The following is a 17,920-nucleotide window of genomic DNA, read 5'->3' on the forward strand; positions in this document are numbered from 1 at the left end:
TACAGCTGTCCAAGGTGCTGGTGAGACCGCATCTGGAGTATTGTGTACAGTTTTGGTCGCCCCATCTGCGGAAGGATGTTCTTGCCATGGAAAGAGTGCAACGGCGATTCACCAGGCTGATACCTGGAATGGCGGGAATGACCTACGAAGAGAGATTAAATAGTTTGGGCTTGTACTCACTGGAGTTTAGAAGATTGAGAGGGGATCTCATCGAAACATATAAAATTATGGCAGGCCTGGACAGGCTGAATTCAGAGAGAATGTTTCCAATGGCCGGGGAGCACAGAACCAGGGGCCACAGTCTAAAAATAGCGGGCAAATCATTTAAAACAGAGATGAGGAAGAATTTCTTCACTCAAAGAGTGGTGAGCCTGTGGAATTCCCTGCCACAGAGGGCTGTGAAGGCTAATTCAATAAATATTTTCAAGAGAGAATTGGATATATTTCTGAAGGCTAAGGGGATTAAGGGTTACGGAGAAAAGGCGGGGACGGGGTACTGAACTGGTAAGATCAGCTATGATCTCAGACGAAGATCAGCCATGATCTCATTGAATGGCGGAGCAGGCTCGAAGGGCCGAATGGCCTACTCCTGTTCCTATCTCTATGTTTCTATGTACTGATTCATCAGCTGAGGGAGGGCGGTAGGTGGTAATCAGCAGGAGGTTTCCTTGCCCGTGCTTGACCTGAAGCCATGAAACTTCATGGGGTCCGGAGTCAATGTTGAGGACTCCCAGGGCCACTCCTTCCCGATTGTATACCATTGTGCCGCCACCCCTGGTGGGCCTGTCCTGCCCGTGGGACAGGACTATACCCAGGGATGGTGATGGAGGAGTTTGGGACATTGGCTGAAAGGTATGATTCTGTGAGTATGACTATGTCAGGCTGTTGCTCGACTAGTCTGTGGGACAGCTCTCCCAATTTTGGCGCAAGTCCCCAGATGTTGGTGAGGAGGACTTTGCAGGTTTGACCGTGCTTCACAAAGCTAATGACAGCTCCACTTTCTGTAGGCTGCCTGTCGAGACTGGATCAAATTACACATTGCAGACAAACTGTTGGGTGTGTCTTGGCCTGCAAGGGGGCCAATCAGAAATCTGGTCCAACCCACTGGTGTTGCAAATAAACGCTGCTGAGAGTAAATGGTGATTTAGTTTGGAAAGATGTCCTTTGAGCTTTGGTGGCACATTGATGCTTATTTTGGGGTCTCTGCAATTTGTTTGGACCATCCCGTGGGGAATTGTTGTGAATGAAATAAAAACAGAAAATGCTGGAGATAATCAACAGGTCCTGCAGCATTTGTGAAGAGAGAAACAGAGTTAACGTTTCAGGTCGATGACCTTTCGTCAGAATGAGTTTTGTTTTGCTCCAAAGGCCCAAAGTGAGCCGGGGGAAGGGTTAGAGCGGGACACCGGGGGAAGGGTTAGAGCGGGACACCGGGGGACGGGTTAGAGCGGGACACCGGGGGAAGGATTAGAGCGGGACACAGGGGGAAGGATTAGAGCGGGACACCGGGGGAAGGATTAGAGCGGGACACCGGGGGAAGGATTAGAGCGGGACACTGGGGGAAGGATTAGAGCGGGACACGCGGTGAGGGTCAGTCGCAGCGCCGCCTCCCCCGGGCCGGAGCAGGTAGGGCGGCGGCTGGGCCGGGGGAGAGAGGGAGGCGGGGAGGGAGTGAGGGGGGAGAGAGGCCGCTCTGTGTCCCGGGGAGCGGCCTCTCTGTGTCCCGGGGAGCGGCCTGGCCCTGGGCCTCGGCCTGTGGTGAGTCTCCCCGGGGCCGCTCCCGCACCATGAGGCCGGGGGGGAGACTCACTACAGGCCGAGAGCCCCGGGAGACACACACGCTGCCATCACGCCCTCTCCCTATAATTATCTCTTATTATTCTTTCAAGAATTATAATTGCTGGGGGAGGTTCAGTGACAGGGAGGGTCCCAGATTGGCAGAAGAAGCCAATTCATTAACTATATTCAAGAAGGAGTTGGATATATTTCTTAAGGCTAAAGGGATCAAGGGATATGGGGAGAAGGCAGGGACAGGGTACTGAATTTGGATGATCAGCCATGATCTCATTAAATGGTGGAGCAGGCTCGAGGGGCCGAATGGCCGACTCCTCCTATCTTCTATGTTTCTATTGCGAGTTTGAGGCGGTGTTGGGGGGGCTGATGTCGGGGGGCAGGGGCCAGGACCCGGGGAGGGAGGCTGTCTCGGATGTGCGGAGGGTGCAGAACGGGCAGGTTTGCCCTGGAGGTGTTGCAATGGTCAAGTCTTGAGGCAACAGAAGGACTGTTGAGGGTTTGAGCAGCAGATGAGCTGACCGGGCGCTGGAAGCAGATTCAATAGTAATTTTCAAAAGGGAATTTGATAAATAAAATTGTACAGCACAGGAGGAGGCCCGTCGAGCCCGTGCCGGCTCGCTGCAAGAGCACTTCAGCTAGTCCCACCCCCCCGCCCTGTGAATGTTTTTTCCTTCGGGTACTTATCCAATTCCCTTTTGAAAGCTGTGATTGAATCTGCTTCCACCGCCCTTTCAGGCAGTGCATTCCAGATCCTAACCACTCGCTGCATAAAGTTTGTCCTCCTGTTGCCTTTGGTTCGTTTGCCAATCACCTTAAATCTGTGTCCTCTGGTTCTCGACCCTTCTGCCAATGGGAACAGTTTCCCTCTATCTACTCTGTCCAGACCCCTCATGATTTTGAACACCTACTAATACCAGAACTGAGATTATAATGATTGTACAGTCCGAGGCTCTTTTATATATAAACATTTATATCTGTGTGAAGAAAGAAAGACTTGCATTTCTACAGCGCCTTTCACAAGCACCGGACATCCCAAACCACTTTACAGCCAATGAAGTACTTTTTGAAGTGTAGTCACTGTTGTAATGTAGGAAACACGGCAGCCAATTTGCGCACAGCAAGCTCCCGCCAACAGCAGTGTGATAAATGACCAGATCATCTGTTTTAGTTATGTTGATTGAGGGATCAATATTGGCCCCAGGCTGTGTGGAGTTTGCACATTCTCCCCGTGTTTGCGTGGGTTTTCTCCGGGTGCTCCGGTTTCCTCCCACACTCCAAAAATGTGCGGGTTAGGTTGATTGGCTATGATAAATTGACCCTTAGTGTTAGGGGGATTAAATACGTGGGGTTACAGGGATAGGGTGGGATATGTGTTGGTGTGGGGGTTACGGGGATCGGGTGGGATATGTGTCGGTGCAGGCTCGATGGGCCGAAATGGCCTCTATCTGCACTGTGGGGTTTCTGTGATTCTGTGACACCAGGGAGAACTTCCTTGCTCTTAGAAATAGTGCCACCTGAGAGAGCAGTCAGGGCCTCAGTTTAACGTCTCATCTGAAAGACACACAGCAGCGCTCCCTCTGTACTGCACTGGAGTGTCAGCCTAAATTTTTGTGCTCAAGTCTCTGGAGTGGGACTTGAACCCACAACCTTCTGACTCAGAGGAGAGAGTGCTGCCCACTGAGCCACGACTGACACATCATCTAGTGTAGTTTAATTATATGTGGTATTAATGATATCAGAACTGAGAAGTTATAACTAGGGGTCATAAATATACGATAGTCACCAATAAATCCAATCAGGAATTCAGGAGAAACTTCTTACCCAGAGAGTGGTGAGAATGTGGAACTCACAACCACAGGGAGTGGTTGAGGTGAATAGTATAGATGCATTTAAGGGGAAGCTGGATAAACACACGAGGGAGAAAGGAATAGAAGGATGTGCTGATAGGGGGAGATGAAGAGGGGTGGGAGGAGGCTGGTGTGGAGCATAAACACCGGCACAGACCAGTTGGGCCGAATGGCCTGTTTCTGTGCTGTACATTCTGTGCAAAGTTATTTGTCTTTATATGTTTACCAGGGATGAGGGACTTCAGTTATGTGGAGAGACTGGAGAAGATTGTTCTCCTTAGAGCAGAGAAGGTTAAGGGGAGATTTAATAGAGGTGTTCAAAATTACAGGTTTTGATAGAGTAAATAAGGAGAAACTGTTTCCAGTGGCAGGAGGGTCGGTAACCAGAGGACACAGATTGAAGATAATTGGCAAAAGAGCCAGAGGGGAGATGAGGAGAAAGTTGTTGTGATCTGGAATGCGCTGCCTGAAAGGGCGGTGGAAGTAGATTCAATAGTAACTTTCAAAATGGAATTGGATAAATACTTGAAAAGGAGAAATGTGCAGGGCTGTGGGGAAAGAGCAGGGGGGAGTGGGACTAATTGGCGAGCTCTTTCAAAGAGCCGGCACAGGCACGATGGGCCGAATGGCCTCCTGTGCTGTGAGATTTTTTGTAATTTTTCGTTAAATGCTGTGGAAAGCTGGTGTGAAATACGCAGCATTTAATTTTCTGGGTTGGTATGTCCATTATTAAAAAGCTACCTTTGCCCAAGCATTTGCTCAATTTTTGTCTGGAAACGCTCCTGTGGAGCACATTGGATCATCATACTACATTAAAGGTGCTATATAAATGCAGAGTGTTTGAATCCTTCAGACTGACGATCCAGTCCTGGCTAATGGGGGAGGGTTAAATCACCTTGCTCACTAGCAGCAGTTATTTTGCGCCTCCCAGACCGCTTCACAGAGACTTAAAAAAAAAAGTTAGGAATTTCAGTCTGCTGCAAAAAAGAAATCCAGCTCTGACATTGAAATAATTTTTTCAGAAGTTTACTCTCGTTTATAACCTATTTGCAGAAGTGATCGAGTCACCTCCTTGCCTCCCCCTGAAAAGAATCATGATTTAAAACATTAAAAAGATATGATCGCAAAATACTGCGGATGCTGGAAGTCCAAAATAACAACAGAAAACGCTGGAAAAACTCAGCAGGCCAGACAACATCCGTGGAGAGAGAAACAGGGTCAACGTTTCAGGTCTGTGACCCTTGGTCAGGACTGAGGAAGGGTTTCGACCTGAAATGTTGACTCTATTTCTCTCTCCACGGTTGTTGCCTGGCCTGCTGAGTTTTTCCAGATTAGAAAGGTAGCCAGGCAACATGCTTGACTAACCTGACCAAATTTTATTGGAGCCCAGCTCTGCAGGCTCGTTCCTGAGTCCGGTATTCTATGACTTCGCCAACTATGCGCAAGATTATATTTATGCGCCGTCGTAATGTGTAGGTGTTTATTTCTCTGGAGGGCAGGAGGTAAATTACCAATACCCGAACACATCAAACATTCCAAACTGACGTACCACTTTGGAGTTCAGTTTATGTAATCTGCTTCTCTCCTCCATCATTTTATTTTGACAATGCTTGTTGCCGTGTTGTCAAAGATGCTACCTGATTGAAGAGTGAGATCCTGGACAGACGTGGGAGTAAAGCTTGAGAAAAGCTGTTGCTAAGATCCAGGGCCTGGAGTATTTTATTCCGAGCACGCTTAATTCCAAGTTGCATAATTCAAGCGAGTCAAGCGTTTGTAGCACTGCGTCACCACACTGTTACTTCATTCAAATTAGATCATCTTTGAATTCAAAAGAAGTAAACAAGTTAGAATCCTAGAATGGTTACAGCACAGAAGGCGGCCATTCGGCCCATTGAGCCCGTGCCGGCTCTCTGCAAGAGCACTTCAGCCAGTCCCGCTCCCCCGCCCTTTCCCCATAGCCCAGCAAATTGTTTTCCTTCAGATACTCTTCCAATTCCCTTTTGAAAGCCGTGATTGAGTCTGCCTCCACCGCCCTTTCAGGCAGCGCATTCCAGATCACAACCACTCGCTGCATAAAAAAGTCAGGCATGGACTTAACAACAACAACAACTTGTATTTATACAGCGCCTTTAACGTAGTAAAACGTCCCAAGGTGCTTCACAGGAGCGATTATCAAATAAAATTTGACACCGAGCCACATAAGGAGATATTAGGGCAGATGATAAGCTTGGTCAAAGAGGGAGGTTTTAAGGAGCGTCTTAAAGGAGGAAAGTGAGGCGGAGAGGTTTAGGGAGGGAATTCCTGAGCTTAGGCAGCTGAAGGCACGGCCGCCAGTGGTGGAGCGATGGAAATCGGGGATGCTCAAGGTCAGAATTAGAGGAGCGCAGAGATCTCGGGGGGGGGGGGTTGTGGGGCTGGAGGAGATTAGAGCGATAGGGGCGAGGGCCATGGAGAGATTTGAAAACAAGGATGAGAATTTAAAAATTGAGGTGTTGCTTAACTGGGAGCCAATGTAGGTCAGCGAGCACAGGGAGTGATGGGTGAACGGGACTGGGTGCGAGTTAGGACACGGGCAGCAGAGTTTCGGATGACCTCAAGTCATCCAAATCAAGTCATTACGAAACAATTGCATTGTTGCTGGAGAGAGCTAGTTTGCGACATTACTGTTTTATTTTTAAAGTAAAGTTTAAGTGTTGCAAATTGGAACCTTATACAGTACGTCTGTGTGTGTGTGTGTGTGTGTGTGTGTATCTGTCTGGGCGCGCTCGCCCTCTGGCGCCCCCCCTCGCCCCCTGGCGCCCCGCCTCGCCCTCACTCTCTCTGTCTTTGTCTGTCTCTCTCTCTCTGTCTTTGTCTCTCTCTCTCTGTGTCTTTGTCTCTCTCTCTCTCTGTCTTTGTCTCTCTCTCTTTGTCTCTCTCTCTCTGTGTCTTTGTCTCTCTCTCTCTCTGTCTTTGTCTCTCTCTCTGTGTCTTTGTCTGTCTCTCTCTGTCTTTGTCTGTCTCTCTTTGTCTGTGTGCTGCTGCTTACTTCATGCGTACTGTCTCTCTATTGGTCTTCAGGCTAGGGTAGGAGAATGTGAGGATTATTCATGTTCATTTGTTACTAAGGAAGTAAACAATTAACACTTTTTTCCCTCCTTCAGCAAGTGTCATTGAGTACCAAAGAAATGGTGATGGAGAAGCCAAGTGCCTTGCTTGTAGGGCGGGAGTTTGTGAGGCAGTACTATACTTTGCTGAACAAGGCACCAGACTTCTTGCACAGGTATTTGTACATTTTAACCACTTCTTATCAGAGTTGCTGCAAAAGACTTTTGTATAAAACAGATTGCCACAGGCCCACGGAACTGAATACCTCCCTGGTCCAGGCAGTTACATTTTCAGCTCCTACGCTGTGACAGTGAAACAACATTTAACCTTGGCTAGAAAAGGTACTTAAATGTTGTCAGTAACTTTCTTCTACCACTGACCCTGATCTACAGACCCTGACGGGTGCACTTGTCTGCATTGCTGTCATGGTAATTCAGTTTTATTGAATATATAAACCCACTGTATAATGCAACCTATGATTGTTAAAGTAGGTAATTATTCTTCTGAAATTTTGCACTTTTCCAAAAATGGAAGCGCTTCCTCTGTTTACTTTGTGGTGTAGAGTTTACATCGAAAGTACGGCCCAGAAACAGGCCATTCGGCCCACCTGGTCCGTGCCGGTGTTTCTGCTCCACACGAGCCTCCTCCCACCCCTCTTCATCTCACCCCATCACCATATCCTTCTATTCCTTTCTCCCTCATGTGTTTATCCAGCTTCCCCTTAAATGCATCGATACTATTCGCCTCAACCAGTCCCTGTGGCAGCGAGTTCCACATTCTCACCACTTTCTGGGTAAAGAAGTTTCTCCTGAATTCCCGATTGGATTTATTAGTGACTGTCTTATATTGATGGCCCCTAGTTCTGGTCTCCCCCACAAGTGGAAACATCTTCTCTCCGTCGACCCTGTCGAACCCCTTCATAATTTTAAAGACCTCGATCAGGTCACCCCTCAGCCTTCTCTTTTCTAGAGAAAAGAACCCCAGCCGGTTCAGTCTTTCATGATAGTTACAGCCTCTCAGTTCTGGTATTATCCTTGTCGATCTTTTTTGCACCTTCTCCAGTGCCTCCATATCCTTTTTATTTTATGGAGATGGTGCTGTGCACATTAGCTCCAAGTTTGATTGAGGAAACAGATTTGAGTACTTCGATTGGGCTGCTCGTTGCTATTTCTTCATATCCGGCAGCTGATTGTCCCCTTGAGGTTTCACCTTGTCTGACGACGTCATGCGTCGTGTTATTGAAATGTGGGGTTTGCAGACGAGGGGAAAGAGCTTGAGTGAAGTGTAAAAAGACCGAGCTGGTTCCACGCCACCTTGAGAAAAGTCCATTTATTTCAGCCCGTTTGTTTGAATATTGATTGTGAATGTGATGGCAGCAGACTATGCTCTGTGTCTGCCCGAGACACCTCTGGCACGAACTGGCAATCGTGTGGTGCCCAAGCAAGAAAGGTTTTGAATTGGGACTGATTACAATCTGGATCTGTTTTATGACTGCTTATTTATCCAGAATCTAAATGCACCAATTGGAGAGCGCTGGCACAGGCACCGTGGGCTGAATGGCCTCCTGTGATTCTACGAAGAGCTGTAGGCGTTGTAGCGACGCCTCAATTTTTAAAACTCTCATCCTTGTTTTCAAATCCCTCCATGGCCTCGCCTCTCCCTATCTCTGTAACCACCTCCAGCCCCACAACTCCCCGAGATCTCTGCGCTCCTCCAATTCTGGCCTCTTGTGCATCTCTGATTTTAATCGCTCCACCATTGGCGGCCGTGCCTTCAGCTGCCTGGGTCCCGAACTCTGGAATTCCCTCCCTAAACCTTTCCGCCTCTCTCTCCTCTCTCCTCCTTTAAGACGCTCCTCCAAAGCTTGGTCACAGAGGTAGGTTTTAGTCATCTGCCCTTGTATCTCCTTATGTGGCTCGGTGTCAAATTTTGTTTGATGACACTCCTGTGAAGAACCTTTGGGTGTTTTACTGTTAAAGGCGCTGTATAAATGTAAGTTGTTGTTGGAAACTGTTAAACCCGTGGGCACTCTGCTGCTTTCTAGGTGAGAGATTTGATGTACGGGGGGGAAAGCCCGTGTTCAGAGGGGGCAGCTTCCAACTCCCATTAAGTGAAGAATGCTGCTGCTGTTCTGCCCATGATGTGACTTTTTTCAGTGTATATAAATAGCAGTCTGTTTATTCATGGGCGTATTAATGCTGTTCCATTTAAACTATGCAGCTCAAGAGGGTAAAGGAAACTACTTCCATGGGTGTTGCCTTTTTATACAACTGACCCAACTCTCTGCTATTCTGTGTTTCTTGTTTAATTACGTAACTTCTCAAATGTGCAGGTCCCAATAGCATCGTACAGCACAGAAGGAGACCATTCGGCCCATCGTGCCTGTGCCGGCTCTTTGAAAGAGCTCTCCAATTAGTCCCACTCCCCCCTGCTCTTTCCCCACAGCCCTGCACATTTCTCCCCTTCAAGTATTTATCCAATTCCCTTTTGAAAGTTACTATTGAATCTGCTTCCACCGCCCTTTCAGGCAGCGCGTTCCAGATCACAACAACTCGCTGCGTCAGTTTAAACAAAGCAGTATGTTGCATACAGTCATGTGAAGTTGATGCAAATGCCTGCCTTGTTCAGACAAGATGTTCAAGGTCCCAGCCACAAAGAGAAAACCCTGCAGTCTGTTAAGAAAAATGCTGTAGAATGAAGCTTTGATACCATTATTGTCCCCATATCGTCTGTCTGGTCCCATCCTCTCAATTGCACGCTGTTACTGGTATCTGAAACCAACACCAACCTCTTGGTTATTTTAGGTGCGGTACTTGAGCATTGTGCTCAGGTGGGTGCCTTATTCATCAACTATCATTTCACTGTTTTAGAGGTTAGGACAATGGGAGTTTCCCAGTTGCTATACTAGAGGCATAACCCGTGGACTGAGGCGGAATGGTGTTGTAGACATGGGGAAGGATTTTCATTGAGCCGTGGAGTTGGGATTGGAGGTGTGTGGGGGGTTAAAATCCCGAAATCGGGGGTCCTGACCCCAACCCGCCTCCATGCCAGTTTCAAAGGAGGCGGGTACCCGCCCCCCACTGGGACCCGCCTACCCGAGGCGGGAAGGGGATTAGTGCTAATTAACTGCCTGTTAACAGGTAGTTAACAGGCAGTTTTTAGCCTAATCCCTATTTTTAATGTTGAACTGTGGGATTCCCGATGGCTCCAAACCACGCCAAGTTAATGAGTCAGGCTGTCGGGATGAAGGGCTTGGAGGGGTCGAGATGTCCGGTGTTCAGGTGAGTGATGGGTGCATGAGTGCAGAGGTAAGTGTGTTTGGTGTGTGTAAAGTGTTTAAAGAAGTTCTACTAACCTTTACAGCCTTCCTTCCTTCAGGTCTCGGGCGTCCCTCATCTCACCGGCACAGAAAGCAGAATGGCCGCGAGCTGTCAAAAGTTGCAGCATTCTGCTTTCTGTTCCGGAGAGATCTCTAAATCATCCTGAGAGGAAGGAATTAACCTGGAGTACAGATTGTCAGTGTTTGACAGCTTCAAACAGCTGTGAAACGCTGATATTTCATCTGTCAAAAGCTCTTGACAGATGAAATGTCAATCTGTGACGTCACCTGTTGCCGGGTGGCCCTTAATTGGTCAATCAAGCGAAAATCGCGTGGGCTGGCCACAACTCGATGGAGGCGGGACTACAACCCCGAAAGTTGTAGACCCGACTCCTCAATGAAAATCCAGCCCATTGTGTTTGAAAGCACTGAATGTCGAAGAGAACTTCACAAAATGCTGCATTTATCAGTTAGTTTACGGGGAGCTATTAAATCTTGTAACTTGGCCTGGACTTTGGAGCAGAATATTACTTAACATAACCCAGCAATACTGTCTGCCCATTTGCTAATTCCTGGTTTTAGTCATAGCTGGAGGTTGCATTTGTCCAGGAATCTGGCTCTTTGCCACTAAAGTGATTTGGGTGCTATATTGGCATCAGGCTCTTGCTGAAACATGAAAGGAGGCCTCGCCTTTCTACAGCGTCTTTCATGACCACAGGACATCTCAAAGCGCTTTACAACCAATGAAGTACAGTTTTTTTTTGAAGTGTGGTCACTGTTGTAATGTAGGAAACGCCACAGCCAATTTTGCGCACAGCAAGCTACCACAAACAGCAATGTGATAATGACCCAGATCATCTGTTTTTTGAGGGATAAATATTGGCCAGGACACCGGAGAGAACTCCCCCTGCTCTTCTTCGAAATAGTGGCCGTGGGATCTTTTACGTCCACCTGAGGGAGCAGACGGGGCCTTGGTTTAACGTCTCGTCCGAAAGACGGCACCTCTGACAGTGCAGTACTGGGGAGTGTCAGCCTGGATTTTTGTGCTCGGGTCCATAAGGACATAAGAATTCGGAGCAGGAGTCGGCCATTCGGCCCCTCGAGCCTGCTCCGCCATTCAATAAGATCATGGCTGATCTTCGACCTCAAGTCCACTTTCCTGCACAATCCCCATTTCCCTTAGTATCCAACAATCTATCGATCTCAGCCTTGAATATACTCAACGACTGAGCCTCCACAGCCCTCTGGGGCAGAGAATTCCAAAGATTCACCACCCTCTGAGTGAAGAAATTTCTCCTCATCTCAGTCCTAAATGACCGACCCCTTACTCTGAGACTGTGACCCCTGGTTCTAGACTCCCCAGCCCGGGGAAACAACCTCCCTACATCTACCCTGTCAAGCCCCTGAAGAATTTTCGACGTTTCACAGGTGTAACAGGTGTCGATGCTGGTCAGGCCCCTGTCGGTATGAACTGCGAGTAGATGTGCGACTCGTTCTTTCCCTCCTTTACCGTTTCCACTCTGGCCATTGTCTCACTTTAGAACATCTGTGTATCAAACATCTGGCAGAGGGATAAATTTGACTTTGCAAAGATTCCGGAAGTTTCTGCAAGTATATACGAGGCCGCATACCTTCAATTGACGAGGGACCTCTGTTCTGTTGATCTGCGAGGATTTGTTTTGGCACTGGATTACTGCACAGTTCCACGGCATAAATCAACCGTAAAACTCATTGTGACTCAACAAGGCCGTTCCTGACTGAGCAGGATTGAGGTTCGAAAACAACTTGTTCAGATTTGTTGCCATGCATTTGGGTGGATTGGTCTGGATCTAGTTCCAACTTCCCATTGTTATGTGCAACTCAGTGCCACTATTTAACAAAAACCAAATATGATAAGCTCACTAGGTTAGAGGCCAGTTCTGGAAACTGGAATCCTGTTGTGTATGTACCTTTAAGGGAATAACTGGTCTCAGACTGCAGTACCGGCAGTGACCACCCCTGTATAAAAGGCCCTAGCAGGCTTCTGTAGTTTCAGTTTCCAGGTTGTCTCCATGCAGTAAAGACTTGTTATAATCAACTCCTGCAGTCCGTGTCTCAATTATACACGGACATAATACTGGCGACGAGTAAGAAATGAACTTACCTGCAACTCGGCAGCACCTCAGACGACGTTATTGAAGGTCGAAGCCAGAAGAAAGAAAGAAAAAAAAAGAATCCAAAGAACTCGAGAAACGGGCGTCAACCGTGGGCAACCGCTCTCCAAATCATCGAATTGAAGAGTGCAGGAGAGACTGTCGAGAGCCAGGCTTCGTTCTCCAGTCTGTGGTTTCCCAGCTAATCGGGCTGGTGGCAGGTAGTGCACTGATCCTTCCTGGGCTGCGGCGGGTTAGAGCTCGATCGGATGGCTCTGCAACGGGGCCGGGCAGCGAGTCGGGAAGCAAAGAGAGAGAGAGAGGGTGGAGCACACAGGGCGCGGCCGGTGCTTCGCAGCCGGGCAGCGTGCGGACCTAAGAAGAGGGAGGGAAGTGTCCCAGAGGGTCCGCTCCACGACGGGAACGGTTCTTCAATTAACGGAGCAAATATTGAAGCGCGATAGAAAAAGAAAAATACCGCGGAGAGCAGCGTTGGCAGCAGCGATCGGGGAGGCGCGAAGACCATAGGGCGTCGCCATTACAGGATAGTAAAATAAATATAATCGCCAGCAACAGCGTTGGCAGCAGCGGCGGGAAAGCGTGGGAGGTGCCATCTTAACTCGGTGGGGAAGAAGGAAAAGCGCGGGAGGCGCCACTTTGATCCATCGGGGACGAAGGCAAAGTGCGGGAGGCGCCATCTTAGATTTTCAAGATGCCAAAGACTGGCGATATCACTGCCTTCGATAATGCAATAGACGACTTGGACCACGTATGTGGAAAGAGTCGAGGTATATTGCGAGGCAAACGGAATAGCCGATGAGAAGAAGGCATCGGTATTGCTAAATTTAATAGGCGCAAGAACGTACGGCCTATTGCGGGACCTGATTACTTCAGCCAAACCGAAGGCGAAGAGTTTTAACGAAATTGTTGCTATCCTACAGGAACACCTAAATCCTACACCGCTGCTGATAGCAGAAAGATTTAAATTCCACAGGAGAAATCAGCATAAAAATGAGAGCAATGCTGATTACCTTACGGAACTACGCAAGCTATCAAAGCACTGCCAGTTCGGAGCAGGACTGGCAGATACCCGACGGGACAAATTTGTCTGTGGACTCCTGAGTGAAGGAACCCAGAAGAGGTTACTCTCAGAGAAAGAGCTGACGCTAGATAAGGCTTTCAGCGTGGCAGTATCGTACGGAGCTGCGGAAATACAACAAAAGCCACAGGAATACGGCACCCACGAAATGACACGGGGATTTGCAAAATGTTATCGCTGCGGCAGAACAAACCATGACCAGAAGGACTGCTGGTCCAAGGACAAAATATGCAGGCAATGTGGAAAGATGGGACACATTGCACGAGTTTGCAGGTCTGGGAAGAAGACCAACGACAACAAAAAGGCTACTAAGGAACCGTACAGGAAAGTACAAAAGATGACGGACAGTAGTTCCGAAGACCAGATGAGCGATAGTGAATCCGGGAACAAGAGACTAAGCTGCCTCAAACTTCACAACATAATCGCAAAAGAGGATCACCGAACCATTTGGGTCACCCTCACGATAGCAGGGTCCCAAGTCAAAATGGAATTGGATACAGGATCAGCTCTAACCGTCATGAATCGACGAGACTACGAGCGGCTATTCTCACACATACCCTTGAGAGAGACATCCATTGTCTTGAGGACGTATACGGGGCAAAAAGTATACCCCAGAGGAAAAATAAGGGTGCCTGTCGAATACAACGGCAAGAAAATACGGAAATTGTATCTCTACATTCTGCAAGATGGTGGACCACCGTTATTGGGACGTGAATGGATCAGAAAGATAAGTTTAGACTGGCACTCCATTCAGGCACTGACGGTGGCTGGTAAAAAGGATGACGACGTCACTCCTGGACGATTGTCAACAATCTTAGCTGACGCCAAAGAGGTATTTCAACAAGAACTGGGCAGTCTTAAAGGCGTAACCGCCTCGATAAAAATAGAGGAGAATGCAATTCCCAAGTTTTTCAAAGCAAGACCGGTACCATATGCAATTTGCCCAGCCGTCGAGGCAGAGCTGGAGAATCTGGAGAATGCAGGCGTGTTATCTAAGGTAGACTGGAGCGAGTGGACGACACCCGTCGTTCCTGTCATGAAGAAAACGTTAAACAATAAGTCTGAGGAGCCAAGGAAGGTTCGCATCTGTGGGGACTTCAAGGTGACGGTGAACCCAGTCCTTCACACAGCACAATATCCTCTTCCAAGGATAGAAGATATCTTCGCCTCACTATCTGGAGGGAAGCGTTTTACAACAATTGACCTAGCACAAGCATATTTGCAGATGGAGGTTGAAGAATCCTCTAGGAAGTATCTCACGATAAACACTCACAAAGGTCTTTACCAGTATAATCGACTGGTATTCGGAGTAGCATCAGCTCCGGCGATATGGCAAAGAGCGATGGAACAAGTCCTGCAAGGGATTCCGGGGACTCAGTGTTACTTGGACGACATCCTAGTGACAGGTGAAGATGACAGTGAACACCTTGCCAACCTAGAGCAGGTGCTCACTAGACTACGTGAACATGGGCTACGAGCCAATCGCCCTAAGTGCGAGTTTTTTATAAACAGATATCGTATTGTGGCCACGTGATTGATGAAGAGGGGTTACATAAGTCCCCTGACAAAATTGAAGCGGTAGTTAAGGCTCCAGCGCCTGAAAATGTGTCGCAACTGAGGTCATTCCTCGGATTGGTGAATTACTACCATAAGTTTTTGCCAAATTTGTCCACAATTCTGCATCCACTGAACACCCTACTACGAACGGGAGTAGCATGGAAATGGAGCGATGAATGTAAGCGGGCCTTTCAGAAGAGTAAGGACCTAATCACTTCAAGAGAAGTATTGGCTTACTACAACCCATCACTACCGATAAGACTGGCGTGTGATACGTCTCCCTACGGTATTGGGGCGGTACTGTCACATAAATTCCTTGATGGTTCAGAGAGACCGATAGCTTTTGCGTCACGCTCGTTAACTTCAGCCGAGCGTAACTACGCCCAGATTGACAGAGAGGCCCCTCAGCCTGGTGTGGGGGGTGAAGAAGTTCAATCACTACCTGCACGGTCAGAAATTTACTCCACTAACTGATCATCAACCTCTCGCCTCCATTTTCAACCCTCAGAAGGGCGTACCGATAATGACGGCACAATGACTTTGATCCCGACTCAACCTTGCCAGAAGAACCTGATATTCCAAAGAGGCGTTATCCAGACAGAATCAGGAAGCCTCCTCAAAGACTGAACTTATAATTGCTTAACTTCAACCAATGTATCTAGCAACCGTAATTGTAATTAGTTATTATTTAGTTGTTAAATGAATGTTATGTACTGTTTATCTAAAAGGGGAGGAATTGTTGTGTATGTACCTTTAAGGGAATAACTGGTCTCAGACTGCAGTACCGGCAGTGACCACCCCTGCATAAAAGGCCCCAGCAGGCTTTTGTAGTTTCAGTTACCAGGTTGTCTCCATTCAGTAAAGACTTGTTATAATCAACTCCTGCCGTCCGTGTCTCAATTATACACGGACATAATACCTGCCTTTGCTCGGAATTCACCGAGCCCCTTACTAAGCCCTGGAATCCGTGCTGCTCTCTTGTGCACCTTTTCGAATGCAGCAATCCCTTTGGAGATTGGTGATGAAACTTGATGGAATATCCAGAACGTGCTCTCGCGAAGGTAGGGCACTGTTGCTGCATCCTTGCATTGAGGCGCAGCCATCGTCTTGTAACCTGAGTTAAATGACTGCCCCAGAGGCCTGTGAATCATGTCGAAACCAGAATCCAATTGCTATCGACTTGTAAATATAGCCGAGTGTAATTTGAGTTTTAACTTCTGTCCGGTTATCCGCAATAGCTGCTGTCATTCAAGTCTCTCATCCAGATTAACTTGCCTGGTTCTGAGTTAAAGAATGATGGATAATCATTTGAACAGCTTTGAACAGTGATGCTTAATTAAACAACAACAACTTGCATTTATATAGCGCCTCTGCCGTAGTAAATCCCCAATTTTAATCACTCCACCACTGGTGGCCGTGCCTTCAGCTGCCTGGGCCCCGAGCTCTGGAATTCCCTCCCTAAACCTCTCCGCATCTTTCTCCTCCTTTAAGACGCTCCGTAAAACCCCTACCTCTCTGACCAGGCTTTTGGTCACCTGTCCTAATATCTCCTTATGTGGCTCGGAGTTCAACTCTGTTTGATAATCGCTCCTGTGAAGCGCCTTGGGACGTTTTACTATGTTAAAGGCGCTCTAGAAATACAGGCTGTTGTCAATAACGGAATTTGAATTCTGCTTAAACCCTGGTCTGTTCAAACACCAAACCAGGTGTTAAGTTGCTGTCAAAGGCAGGCTATACCAGTAGTAACTTCTTGCATAGACACTTGGAACCAAGCATTGTCTCTAGGCATTCTAATGGTCTGGGAGCCCACTGGCAGGGCTGCAGATCTACATAAAGCACCTGGTCATTGACAGCCATATGTGTACTATCTCTGGTACCGTGTACAACCAATCTAGTAGTTTATACGGACACAGTGATGTATCATGCACAGGCTCACATATGCACTAATACATCCAGTGCTTCGCCAACTCCCCCGATAGGGCTGTAGAAACAAGATGCTGCTGAAACGTCACACCTCCGATTGTGGAGCTGCCTTTCGATGCTGTGCATCAGAAGGCCGGTGGTATGCATTCGAAGCAGCTGATGCAGCGTGCTGCCCAGCGCGCCTCCCATGAGAGCTGTGCTTCAGCTAGTCCGACTTCACACCCATGCTTGTTAGTTCTCTAGTGGCCATCGTCCGCGTGGAAGAGGAAAAGGGAGGATTGCGGGGTCTCTGGAGTCGAGGATGCTCCAAGATTACGTGGCTGGAAATGGAAGTTCTGAGGCCTGAACGGGGCAGTGAATGCAGCACTCCAGGGTGCGGTTGATGAGTGATGGTGCAGGGCGATAGAATGGACGTACCACTTAACTCCAGATAACTCAGCCAAGTCGGGTGGTTCTAGCTGGACAAGCAGCAACAAGTGCTGCAGTGTTTATTAAGCTGTGGGTCTCAGCTGCTTAAACCCCTGCAGTATTTCTCCCTAAAGCATGGCTCTGCCAAACTGCACTTAAGCTCCCTGCATTTGGATAAGAGCTTGAGCTCATCCAAAGCTCTGCTGTTCGTATCCTAACTCACACCCAGTCCCGTTCACCCATCACCCCCTGTGCTCACTGCCCTGTGTCCTAACTCACACCCAGTCCCGTTCACCCATCACCCCCTGTGCTCACTGCCCCGTGTCCTAACTCACACCCAGTCCCGTTCACCCATCACCCCCTGTGCTCACTGCCCCGTGTCCTAACTCACACCCAGTCCCGTTCACCCATCACCCCGTGCTCGCTGCCCCGTGTCCTAACTCACACCCAGTCCCGTTCACCCATCACCCCCTGTGCTCGCTGCCCCGTGTCCTAACTCACACCCAGTCCCGTTCACCCATCACCCCCTGTGCTCGCTGCCCCGTGTCCTAACTCACACCCAGTCCCGTTCACCCATCACCCCCTGTGCTCACTGCCCCGTGTCCTAATTCACACCCAGTCCCGTTCACCCATCACCCCCTGTGCTCACTGCCCCGTGTCCTAACTCACACCCAGCCCCGTTCACCCATCACCCCCTGTGCTCACTGCCCCGTGTCCTAACTCACACCCAGTCCCGTTCACCCATCACCCCCTG

The 17,920-nt window shown here is 48.5% G+C and overlaps 1 protein-coding gene across 4 annotated transcripts in view; it reads left to right on the forward strand.

Annotated features, from left to right (window-relative positions):
* Window positions 1-1,510: 1,510 nt before the first annotated feature.
* The window catches only part of LOC147122503 (ras GTPase-activating protein-binding protein 2-like), a 56,566-nt gene continuing 40,156 nt past the window's right edge, over window positions 1,511-17,920 (forward strand). For 2 of the 4 annotated variants that reach the window (XM_086005972.1, XM_086005991.1), the window contains exons 1-2: window positions 1,521-1,626; window positions 6,785-6,903. In XM_086005972.1, the coding sequence (XP_085862098.1) occupies window positions 6,809-6,903 (95 nt within the window). In that variant the 5' untranslated portion in view covers window positions 1,521-1,626; window positions 6,785-6,808. Of the gene's footprint in view, window positions 1,627-2,228; window positions 2,338-6,784; window positions 6,904-17,920 lie in introns of those variants that run through there. The other 2 variants (XM_086005979.1, XM_086005985.1) reach the window with 2 other exon arrangements.

The sequence above is a fragment of the Somniosus microcephalus genome, chromosome 2 (genome assembly GCF_052327205.1).
Source record: "Somniosus microcephalus isolate GS21.2 chromosome 2, FLI_Smic_1.0, whole genome shotgun sequence".
Taxonomy (NCBI): domain Eukaryota; kingdom Metazoa; phylum Chordata; class Chondrichthyes; order Squaliformes; family Somniosidae; genus Somniosus; species Somniosus microcephalus.